General features: G+C 38.5%; 1 protein-coding gene across 5 annotated transcripts in view; it reads right to left on the minus strand.

Moving 5' to 3' along the window:
- Positions 1-13,222, minus strand: part of mub (poly(rC)-binding protein mub) — a 339,328-nt gene that overhangs the window by 95,100 nt on the left and 231,006 nt on the right. For all 5 annotated transcript variants that reach the window (XM_067137631.2, XM_067137630.2, XM_067137627.2 and 2 more), the window contains one exon: positions 4,824-5,087. In XM_067137631.2, coding sequence (XP_066993732.1) covers positions 4,824-5,087 — 264 coding nt within the window. The remainder of the gene's footprint in view (positions 1-4,823; positions 5,088-13,222) is intronic.

Below are 13,222 nucleotides of genomic sequence, written 5' to 3' on the forward strand. Positions count from 1 at the left end.
GATCTGTCCAAAAGTTGATGTTTCACTATCATAGCCTCAATGCTGATGGTATATGCTTCTTCCAAGATACTGATGTTAGTTCGATGATTGTGCCATTTAACCATAAGATCCTCCCCAGACAGTGCTGATGATTTTTCTCCAGGCATTTTATGAGCCTTCTGTATGTGGTCCAAGTTTCACACCCATAAAGGAGTGTTGGTATTACAATAGCCTGGTACACAATGTTTCATCCAAGTACTGATGTTACAGTTATCAAGGATCCTTTCTTGTAGATGACCAAATGCTGCACTAGCACAATTCAGACGATATTGAATTTCGGCATCTATATTAGCATTTTCTGAGAGGTGACTACCAAGGTAAGCAAAGTATTGGATGTTCTGCAAGATCTTATTGTGGACTGTGATGGCAAGAGCAGTAGCATTGGGCTTTGCGTGCAGACAGATGCAATCTCTGTGCCTTTTTGATGTTTAGACTTATATTTTAATCTATTAACTTCATTGTCCGTAGTGATGGTAAAAGTATTCACAAAAAAAAAAAGACAGGAACTTATCATCTAATCAATACATTTACAATAGAACCTCGATAATTCAAAATCGGTTAATTCAAAATCCTACGTAATTCGAACAAGCTCTCGTTCCTGGAAACATGAGATACAGTTATGCACGTTATTTAAATTAATTCGAAATACGGATAATTCGTAATTCTAAGTACAATGTCGGCCCCATTACCAAAATTCAGACTTATAATTCGAAACTGCCTTTACATTTTAAAACAATAGTACCGGTATATTACAGAGTAATTTCAACTCAAAATTTATCCGCGTCATAATAGAACGCGTTTCAGAACGTGGAGGGGTAGCTTTCCGCACTTACACTCACTTCGGTGGGTCTACAGTGCGCTTCACGATTGCCAAGTTGAATGAAAACGGAATTCTTTTGTATTGAACCTTTTAAGGAACGCCGTAATATCAAGCAACAGGCAGTGTGCGGGAAAACAGAATGCGTGAACACTGGCGATGCCGACAGTTGACGAAAAAGCATGGGTCGTATAATAAATTCGTAGGCACCGAACAATACTGTCATTGCCGATGAAACTGCATTGCTTTATTTTAATGCGAGCCCAAATGGTCTTACGGTTTTAAAGGAGAAAGTGCCAGCCGGGATATCGTACAAGGGTCGGGGATGGGGGTCATTGTAGTGCGTTGCAATTGCAATGCACATGGAAGCGAGAAACTTTATCCCCTCATCATAGAAAAGTTCAATAAGCTACAATGTTTTAAGGGCGTCGGGCACTTTCCATCCCAGTACAAAGCATCTAAAAATGCAAACAGTACAGATATCCAAAAAATAATGCATCTGCACAGGGGAACCAGCATAATTTATCCTTGTCTTTGAATTGTGATTTTTTTTCTTTCGTTGCGTGAGGTTATGTTCGTCAGTGATTTATCCAAGTGCATTATTTGAACATTGTAAACGCACCTTGTTGGATACATTTCGGAAATAGTTTTTCCATGACATTGGAAAGGTTTAAACTGTGAATCGAGGTGATTGCATGTATTAATGGATCTTAGAATACTTTGTGACGCAGCAAGTGTTTACACTTCTGAAGTACAAGAGAAGTGCCATGGCGGGAAATCGTACCAAGGATAGAGTCATAGGAAAGTTTGATTTTAAGGGCATCGGGTACTTCCTGTGTAAATACAGGGCATCTAAAATGCATACAGTATAGTACTCCAATGAATAAAGCACTTGCACATGGGAGCCAGCATAGATTTCTCCTCGTCTTTGAATCGTGCTCTCTTTTTCTTTCTTTCATTGCGTGAGGTTATATTTGCCAGTGCATTATTTGAACACTGTAAATGCACATTTTTGGATAAATTTTGGAAATATTTCTTTTTTCATGGCATTTGAAAGGTATAAACTGTGAATCAAGGTTAACTGCATGCAGTAACGGGCCTTAGAATGTTTCGTAACGCGGCAAGGGTTGGTACTTCTGAATTGCGAATTAGCGGTTAATTCGAAATCACGTAATTCGAAGTCCGATTTTTGAGTCCCAACGACTTCGAATTAACGAGGTTTTACTGTATTCTATTATAAAGTACATGCTATTGTTTATTTTTTTTATTTTCAAAATCTTCCTCCACTTGGAGGCTGCCAAAGACAAAGAGTACACAAACAATTTCATTTAAAAATAAAAATTAATTATGTCTCAGTGTGGCAAGTATAAGTGGTGTCTGAGTATCAAAAGACAACCCCTGAGCACTTTCAGCCCCCAGTCGGTGAACTTCTTGCTACTTATGTTAAAGGTCTTCTTCAGTTCTATCGTCTTCTTAGGGACTGTCCCTCTCGCACCAATCATGAGACCCCTCATTTCTATGTCGTCTAGTTTGTATTTATTCTTATATTACAGCACTGTAGGCAGGTAGATACACTTCTTTTCTCGGTCCACTTCATCTGGTTGGTCGGAGTGTGTTTCGAATCTTACTGTGGGGTCTAATATATATCCTTTCTTCCCCTTAATTGCGATCATATCAATCCTTTTCGTGCTGCCATTTACTCCCGTGATCTCCTCATGCACTTGGAATCCTTTCTCACAGAGCGTCTGTGCTACGGATGACCTGATGTTGTGACGTCTAGTGTATCAGTACTTGTCTCAACTCTTTTAGTGGGTCATCTTCAGCTTACGAACCTATCGTCTTAATAATAACTTACAATGCTAAAACACAGCTTGTCCTAATTAAGAATGACTCAAGCTAATTTAAGGTGATGTATTGTGGTAATAAAATGTGATTGGAAAAACCTTTAAAAACCATATTTAACATATTTGGAGCCCCAGTAGAACAATAACATTTTCAGTATAATTTTACATGGAAATAGACTTTCCAAAATTTACCACACATGAAAAAATATAAACATCGAAAATCAGTGATACACTCTGCCGTATCTTGAGGTGTATAACAACCTTACTTTCAGTATGTAGCATAAAATGATCATGTACATCGACCTTAATTTCTAACAAAGTAACAACAACTGCTACCAGCCACATTATTTGCACGTTTACTGTGAAAACGTGCTCTCCTATTTCATTTCAGATTTATTCACAGTACACAACTCAACATGTTTTACAAGACACCGACAACACCTTTGAATGTCGATGAGGAGCTTGCTGGTGCACATAGTAATAAAACTATACCAAAGATGATCGATCGCATTCAATATCATGGCTGGAGTGCATAAACATCAATATGGAGAAAACACTATACGCTTAATTACTCCTAATAACAGATGCATCGGATAATACACTGTTTAACCCTTTCCGCTCGTGTGTCAACCTGAGGTCGACAGCCGTCACTCAGCGTTATAGCTCGTGTGTCAACCCTGAGTCGACACAATGTTTCGCCGCTCGTTGCTAGGTTACCTGGAATGCCAGGTCTTTTGTACTTCGTTTCGTAAGTGCTGGTCCCTTCCGGAAACTGAAAGAAACCAAATAGGTGTGTTTTAGTTTCTCTTTGCTTGGCAAAATTGCTCCGTTTCCTTGACAATGGAAAGCAGTCGCGTGAAGCAACATGGCGGCGCACAGTCTGACCGAAGCTGAGATTCTTGCGTCTATTTCGGCTGATTGTTTTTATAGTGACCATGAAAATGATGAAAATTTTGAATCTGGCAATGAAAGAGATATATCTATTAGTGATTCAAATGGCGATATTGATATCAGCGTCGCAAGAAATCATGGAGGCGGCGATAGTATTTTGACTCGTCCCGGTCCCAGTGATACAGTGCTGACTTCAAACATACCTTGGAGATCGCGGAGAACGGGTGATGCAGGATTACACAAATGTCCTTACAGATTAGAGAGTGCATTCATAAATTGTGGCAATAGACTTAAAATAGAACTAGAGTACTGGTAGCTATTTTTTACTGATCAGTTGATAACCTCTATTGTCCATGAGACAAACAAATTTGCTGAAATATAAATTACAGCAAAATACTCCACTTCTGAAGAGATCTATCTGGTTTTCTTGGCAAGCTGTGACATTAGAAGAGCTGAAGGCATTTATTGGTACAATTATCAACATGGGGATGAACAGTAAGGCAAGAATGCAGGATTAATTTAGTGCAGACTGGTTGGATAAGCAAGCAGGGCTCCATCCAAGCATTTGCTTTGAACGCTTCCACACACTAAAGATATACCGTTAAGAAAGTGAAAAACATGATTTTGTGTCATGTAAATACCATACATTCATTAATTTTGTAGTTTCTTCCTGTATTATTGTTACAACCAGTACTTAACACCAGGTTTTAAAATATGAAGAATGCTGACAGAAATAAATGCGAGTTGGGAGAAATCAGGACGTACAAATAATTCGAGTGGAAAGGTTAAAATAGGAATTTTCAAGGGCATAAAAGCCTGTCCTTACAACGGGGTTCTTGCTATATGCTGTACTCGCTATAGCAGACTTCTACCGTCTTACTTTTGCACAGATGCTATTGTGGTTTGGGATAGGATTACCTTCGTAACTAAGAAAACTTTACCGTACCCCCTTCTGTGGCATATATATATCCATTTATGCCCTCGTGTCAATACACATGAACAAATGTACAATATATTGTTTTGTGTTCTATGTATATAATACTCTATCCTCCTCCAGTATTCAGTCAATATATTCAGTCACGTACTCACTGAGCTAAACATTTAACTTCCAATTTCATTTCCTAAAACATGTCAACTTATACCATTATGCAAGAGAATCTCAAATAACTCAGGGATAAAAAGTAACCAAGCCATAATACTGAAATAACCTTACTTATCAGGCAATTCCTTACCTCGAGCATAACACAGCAAATGTGATAGATACATTGTGTGATGGCTTCACTGGTACCAGAGATGGTCACTGCACGTTCAGTTGAATTTGGGAGCATTTCTGATGCTACCTGAATAGAAGCACCAGTAACTTCACGTATTTCCTTTATCTTGGAGCCTCCTTTGCCAATCAGAGATCCACACTGAGAAGCAGGCACAATAAGGCGCAAGGTGATAGGTGGGCGTGGTATCCCAGAACTGTTGGGTGCCCCTTGCATTTCCTGGAACTGTTAAACAGGTCTCATAAGTACCACTCAACAAAATATATCAAATCAGGTAATAATTCCAACTGGTTTCATCTCTAACCAAACCCTATTTTAGTACAGCACCCATGGTATATGTGGCAAAACAAGGAGGCAGAAAGAAGAAAGAGACCAGAAGGTGGAATGAAAAAGTAAGAGAAGCTATCAAAGACTGAAATATGGCAAAGAAACAAAGATGTTGAGAAACAAAAACAAATGTAAGGTGTTTTTCCACAAGATAACCAAAAAATAGCAGACCTCGAACAAACATATAGAGATAAGAAATTATTAGTGAAGAGAATTGTGAAGAAAGAGAAGGATAAGAGTTTATGTTCACACAAAAACTAGAGGACTCAAAAGAGAATCAAAAGATGTATGCAGTATTGAAGAGTGGGAGATCAGACAAAGAGGATATTAAAGCAATTGAAACACAGGATGGAATCCTAATCCAGTATATAGAAAACATCAGAGAAGAAATGGGAAACTATTTCGACAAGTTGTTAAATAGCAATGAAGAAGACAAGCACGAAAACAATGAACCTATCAAACATGGAGAAGAAAGACCAATTATGTGGTCAGAAACAGAAAATGTCCTGAAGCTTATGACAGGAGGAAAATCACCAGTAGACGGATTATTTGCAGATATAATCAAAGAGGCAGGCATACAAGGTCTTCAGAGGCTACATCGAACGCTAGGAGTAATCTGGAGGGAAAATAAGATAACAGACAAATGGAAAAGAGGATTGATCATACCAGTATTCAAGAAAGGAAGCAGAAGAAAGTGTACAAACTACAAAGGAATTATCCTGCTACCACACTGCCTGAAGATATTGGAAAAGGTCATAGCAAAGAGATTAAGAACAAGGATAGAACATCAGTTTTCTTTGCATTCATGGATGCAATCATTAAAGAAATTAAAGCCGCAGAACATGGAGATTTGAATGCATTAGTGTCTACAGATATGTTGCCATCTGGAGAGAAACAGAGCAAGAAGTCCAAAGGAAATTAAATTGCTGGGTCAACAAATTTAAGGAAAAGAAGTTAACTGAGTAAGAAGAAAAAACCACAGCAATGAAATTGAGTAGAACACCCAGCGAATGTGACTAACTTTATGGAGAGATAATTGAATTAGTAGAAAGCTTCAGCTATCTTGGAAGTATTGTATCGAATCATGGGAGTGCTAAATTGGAAATCCCGAACAGAGTAACAAAAGGTTCCACGATCTTCTATAAGGTACGAAATCTAGTGTGGGACAAAGCAGTTCCCGTAGAAGCCAAACACACAATGTTCAAATCTTACCTCCTGCCAATCATGACATATGGGCTGGAGACCTGTGTGTTAATGAAGAGAGACATCTGCTATGCAAAAAACAGGAGACAGAATTAGAAATGAGTGCATTAGAAATGACACGAGTTACCGGTACGATGGAAGAAAGACTACGCATTGCACAGTTGAAATGGTTTGGGCATGTGCAAAGGATGGAAGAGACTAGAACCCCCAGACAATACTTGGAAATGGCAGTACCTGGAAGGAGACCTGTTGGACGTCCCAGAAGAAGGTGGCTGGACCAAATGAATGCAGATCTTATTGAGAAAGGAACAACATTGTAGGATGAAGGAGAGGAACTCTATAATGACAGGAACCAATGGAGGCATTTTGTCCACAAAAGTCCTACCTGGCCCGCTAGAAGGATACCCAGATGATGATGATGATGATGAACATTTTTAAGAATATATAGAAGTAATAATCAAACTGTCATGCTGAGTGGTTGGCATTTTATGGTTTGTTAAAGAAAACAGCAGTAATCAATGTCCAGGTTTAAGCAAGGTCTGTCTTGAAATTCATCTAAAAACATAATTGGAAACTAACACAGGTGACAAATATTTTCCCAGCTCCATGACTAATGGTCCCTACTTAAATGTTATGGACTTCATATTCTATCATTACATTAACGTTATATAAGTGTCTTAAAAATCATAAATTAATCCACTGACATGTGACTCACTCTGAAGGCTATATTATCGTGAGGAATAGGATGTTTACACAGCTGTGACAACGAGAATAAACGGATGCCTGAGGCACAAAGTGTCAAGTGTAAAGAATATTCAACCACTTTCTGTCCTGTTAATGAGCAAGTGACAAAACTGAAATTTTACCGTCAGTTAACACTGAAATCAATTATATTACTCAGCACGCCAAGTACTAGTGGAAATGATAGATCCAGTGGATACAGTAGTTAAGTTTAAGTGTGGAAGATTGTGTATACTGTAAACCGTCAACAGCTTTTCTTAAATGCCAAGACTGAACTGCTAAAGCATGTTTGGTAAGTGTGTCGACTGTGAAAAGGCAAAAATACAGCATGCCCAGGAATTGTTTGCATTGCCTTGAGTGCACATAAAACTTGTCTGGGTACAATTAAAAGGAGTTAACACAAACTATACTTTCAGACTCCCAGACATTGAAGCTTGTAGATGATAAAATTAGTAACATAAGGGTAACCAGATTTCTTGCATAGAACACACACAGAAATTGCAAGATGATTTAGCAAAGGAAATAGGACGACCTGAAATTTTGGAACCAATTAACTTAGAAGATGACAGTGATAGCGATACACATGATAAATACAGTGATCATGACGAGGAAGATAACACACAATTAGTCGTATCCCTGACAGGAAATTATGCTACAAATGGTATGTTGATTAAATCTATTATTCCTAGTACCACATGTGTTGTTCCTAGACCTATATGTTTATATTAAGAGCGTTTTATAGAAATCTGAAGTTGTTGCTAGTCATCAGCTTTAGTAAAACTTCAATGAGATGTTAGAATATGTTTTCTGATAAAACTTTCTTTCATCGAAAGGAAGAGAGACTATATTTACGCTTGCCTAAGAATTTCAAGACTGCAATAACCTGCCCATAACTCTGGATAATGACTACAACTATTTTCTTTAGCGAAGTATAATATGACAACCATTCAGAATAAAAATATCCCCATTCATGTCAACTGCGCTGGCTGTCCCAAACTGAAGCATTTCTCCTTGCATTCCGGGTATACGTTTTCAGTTTCACAAGCGACGAGACAGCCCGCCCGTGTGATTCAATGCAGCTCTGCATTTTAAAGTACTCTGGCTCTGGAACACTACGTCATGTTTGCATTCTCACGTGATTGGTGCTTGCAAAACATCGAGGTTTGAGCTCCAGTTTAGTGAAAAAAGACTGGAGAAAATGCGTAGTAGTTATAATAGTAGTAGTAATAATAATAATAATAATAATAATAATAATAATAATAATAATAATAATAATAATAATACATTTTTCATAAAAGTGTGTGTTAACTAAAGACTAAACACGCTAATCACAAGTGGCAAAAAAACACAAAAAGATATTACATAGGACAATTAGAAGCAAAGCACAAGAGTTGAAATAGCAACAGTATGGCTTTAGAAATGGAAGATTTACAGAGGGGCCAATCTACTGCATGAGACAATTAATGGAAAATAATTTGGAATATAGAAAGAATATTGTCAGGACATTCACAGATCTAACAAAGGCATGCGATAGTGTTTCCGGTGAAAAGATTTGGGGAAACCCTGAACAAAAAGAGACTGGTTACACAAACTGCAGAAACGGTGCAAGCAATGTATCAGCAGGGTACGGACTCGTGTTGGTAAGACTGAATGGTTTAGAAATGAATGAATGAAGACGTGTGCGAGTGCTGTCACCTCTTTTGTTTATAATGGTTATGAACTAAGGAAGCCTATGGGAATGGGGACACAAAGTTACTGCTATTTGCAGACAATATTCTGGTCTGGGGAATAAACAGCAAAGAAATAGAACAACTTGAAGCGCTGAACATAAACAATGAAAAGTAGGGTACAAAAATCAGTTTACAGAAAAGCAATACCGTGGTGATATCAAGAGGAGAAAAACAAGGGTAAGGTATTGTGAAAATTTGAGGTGAAAGCCTTGAAATTGTTGACAGTGGTTTCAAATGCCTAAGGAGTGAATTAATGCAGAATATGGAGATTAGCAAGAGCGTGTAACACGGCAATGCATTCTACCAGAGTGTAAGAAATCTTGTCTGGAATACGGAAGTACCTAGCAAGTGTAAAGAGATAACGTACAAAAAAGATTGTGTGTAGACACTGGTGGAAGAAGAAAGGAAGGTGAAGAAGTGTCGTGAATGCCACGACCTGGCAAGGCCTGGATAAGGGGAAAGCAAGGAGGGATGATGATGATTACCACAACAGAGCGCAATGACTGATAACCCTGAGAACCAGACCATCCTCTAATGGCTGGTATCAGTGTTACTACACTTCTAACAGTCTCCTATCGCAACTAAAGCCATGTAGTTTGGTAATGCATGATAAATTGTCACCGTTGGTTTAACTTCATCTTCTGCTTTACTACCAAAAGTATACCAAATAATGAAATTTGATAATGGATTACTTATCAAATCCCCAAAATATTTAAGAAACATTATTTCAACATCGCATTCAGGAAAAGTACCAAAAACACAAGGCTTTTCTGTAATACACATTAAACTACAGTGACAAAAAATTAATTCTGGCATTTACAAACTGAAATGCTCCCAATGTGACATCAGTTACACAGCAAAACAAGGAAAACATTTTCAATTCAATATAATAAACATCCAAATAATAATAATAATAATAATAATAATAATAATAATAATTGTTACCGTGTTTTGGTGGTAGTTATGCATGAAAGAAGGCGCTGGGAGGTGAAGGGGTCTCAAGCTACTAAAGTGAAATTAATTTTAAAATTTAACAAGGTTATATTTTCTTTTCAAAATTAGGTAACAACAAATTGAACAGGTACTTAGTAGCCGAAACACGATTGACAATTACATTTACATAGGTACCCCATTTGGGGCTTCAAAAGGTCAGAAACATAATTCTTGAGCCATGAGCCCAACCTTACAATGAACACCATACAACAAAGGGGCCGAAAACCCCCAAACATGCCAGAAACACCGGCTTCCAATTACATCCAAAAGCCTCCTTGAGGCAGAAACACAATTTTCAAAAGGGCAACTTCCCCTTAAAATACAAGCCTATCATAGGCCACTCCGAACTCCACCTTTAAGCCGTCCTCAAAGGACATATACACAGGAGCAAAATACCCAATCTACTGAGGTCTGTTAAATGACAAGAAAGTTAATACATGACCTCTAAAATCACAATTTGAGAGGAGGCGAACTTGCACTCCTAATACACTTTGTCTTTAAGACCTATTTTGGCTCTAAGGCCACTGATGCAAGGGCTAATCCCATACTACAGAGGTGACTTAAGAAACTGCTAACTTACATTACAGAAGAATAGGTTGCGAAAAATAAGTTCACCTCCAACAATGTGAGTGGGAGCTCGAGAGGGTTAACACTCTCTATCCCAATATGTCGCTTTACAAGAGAATAGAAGAAAAGAGAAGTTACATTTTAGGAAAAGGTTACATAGGGGAACGCTTAGAACCTGCCCCGAAAGTTAAACTGCTGAGCTGGCAAAGAAAAAAATTTATTAATCGGCCATTACCTTATTGTTGACCGCTGCCGAGGAAAGAGGCGCTTCCCGCCTCCTGCTATGTACTTAATACACTGAAAGATGGAACAGAAGTGGCCCGGAGACCCTAAAATCAGCAGTTTAAATACTCTCGCAGAAAGTTCTAGGCGTTAGGGGAAAGAAACACCCTCCCACAAAGATTTTATTGGGTAGGACCCCGCAACAGATTCAAGTTGGGGAAAGATACACCAGATTGGTCAGAAATTAATTGAAAAAATTCGTGATTGGATACATTCAAAACAAGGGGAAGAAAGGGGTAAACATTGCCAACTTAAACAATGACAGAAAGAAATTTAACAAAGAACAAACACTATTGTTGATCTTCAGTAGTGTCCTCTAGAAGAGAAAGTTCACACTTCTTAATACAAGCAAGACAAAAATACGTCGAAAATGACACAGTTCACAAACTCAAAAATTTCCAGGTAGTGACATCTTCTGAGAAATTTGGAAATTAAGACCGTAGATAAAGTTCAGACTTCCTCCAGAAGAGGAGTTTCAACTGGCGCAACTTTTAAATAAACGGTGTGGAGGTGTACCGCCCGGTACAATAATAATAATAATAATAATTATAACAATAACAACAACATACATACATTATCATTATAGACTGTTATGCCTTTCAGTGTTCAGTCTGCAAGCCTCTGAGAATTTACTAAACGTCGCCACAATCCTCGATTTACAACTAGTGTTGCGGCCTCATTTAGTTCTATACCTCTTATCTGTAAATCGTTAGAAACCGAGTCTAACCATCGTCGTCTTGGTCTCCCTCTACTTCTCTTACCCTCCATAACAGTCCGTTATTCTCCTAGGTAACCTATCCTCCTCCATTCGTCTCACATGACCCCACCACCAAAGCCGGTTTATGCGTACAGCTTCAACCATCGAGTTCATTCCTAAATTAGCCTTTAACTCCTCATTTCAAGTACCCTCCTGCCATTGTTCCCACCTGTTTGTACCAGCAATCATTCTTGCTACTTTCATGTCTGTTACTTCTAACTTGTGAATAAGATATCCTAAGTCCACCCAGCTTTCGCTCCCGTAAAGCAAAGTTGGTCTGAAAACAGACCGATGTAAAGATAGTTTCGTGTGGGAGCCGACTTCCTTCTTACAGAATACTGCTGATCGCAACTGCGAGCTCACTGCATTAGCTTTACTACACCTTGATTCAATCTCTCTCACTATATTACCATCCTGGGAGAACACACAACCTAAATACTTGAAATTATCGACCTGTTCTAGCTTTGTATCACCAATCTGACATTCAATTCTGTTGAATTTCTTACCTACTGACATCAATTTACTCTTCAAGAAGCTAATTTTCATGCCATACTCATTGCACCTATTTTCAAGTTCCAAGTTATGAGACTGCAGGCTTTCGGAACAGTCTGCCAATTAAGACCAAGTCGTCAGCATAGGCCAAACTGCTTACTACATTTCCACCTAACTGAATCCCTCCCTGCCATTTTATACCTTTCAGCAGGTGATCCATGTAAACTATGAACAGCAAAGGTGAAAGATTACAGCCTTGTCTAACTCCTGTAAGTACCCTGAACCAAGAACTCATTTTACCATCAATTCTCAATGAAGCCCAATTGTCAACATAAATGCTTTTGATTGATTTTAATAATCTACCTTTAATTCCATAGTCCCCCAGTATGGCGAACATCTTTTCCCTCGGTACCCTGTCATATGCTTTCTCTAGATCTACGAAACAAACACAACTGCCTATTCCTCTCGCAGCATTTTTCAATTACCTGGCGCATACTGAAAATCTGATCCTGACAGCCTCTCTGTGGTCTGAAACCACACTGGTTTTCATACAACTTCCTCTCAACTACTGATCGCACCCTCCTTTCCAAGATGCCAGTGAATACTTTGCCTGGTATACTAATCAATGAGATACCTCGATAGTTATTGCAATCCTTCCTGTTCCCTTGCTTATAGATAGGTGCAATTACTGCTTTTGTCCAATTTGAAGGTACCTTACCAACACTCCACGCTAATTTTACTACCCTATGAAGCCATTTCATCCCTGCCTTCCCACTATACTTCACCATTTCAGGTCTAATTTCATCTATTCCTGCTGTCTTATGACAATGGAGTTTATTTACTATCCTTTCCACTTCCTCAAGCATAATTTCACCACCATCATTTTCCTCCTCCCCATGAGCTTGGCTGTTGGGAACACCACCATGATGATTTCCTTTTACATTGAGAAGATGTTCAAAATATTCCTTCCACCTCTCCAGTGATTCCCTGGGATCTATTATGAGTTCACCTGAATTACACAAAACACTGTTCATTTCCTTTTTCCCTCCGTTTCTAAGATTTTTTATTACTGTCCAGAAAGGTTTCCCTGCTGCTTGACCTAGCCTTTCTAGGTTATTACCAAAATCATCCCATGACTTCTTTTTGAATTCAAGAAGTATTTGTTTCGCTCTGTTTCTTTCATCTACGTACAAATCCCTGTCTGCCTCGGCCCTTGTTTTGAGCCATTTCTGATAAGCCTTCTTTTTACGTTTACAGGCTGCTCTCAC

The sequence above is a fragment of the Anabrus simplex genome, chromosome 1 (assembly GCF_040414725.1).
Source record: "Anabrus simplex isolate iqAnaSimp1 chromosome 1, ASM4041472v1, whole genome shotgun sequence".
NCBI lineage: Eukaryota > Metazoa > Arthropoda > Insecta > Orthoptera > Tettigoniidae > Anabrus > Anabrus simplex.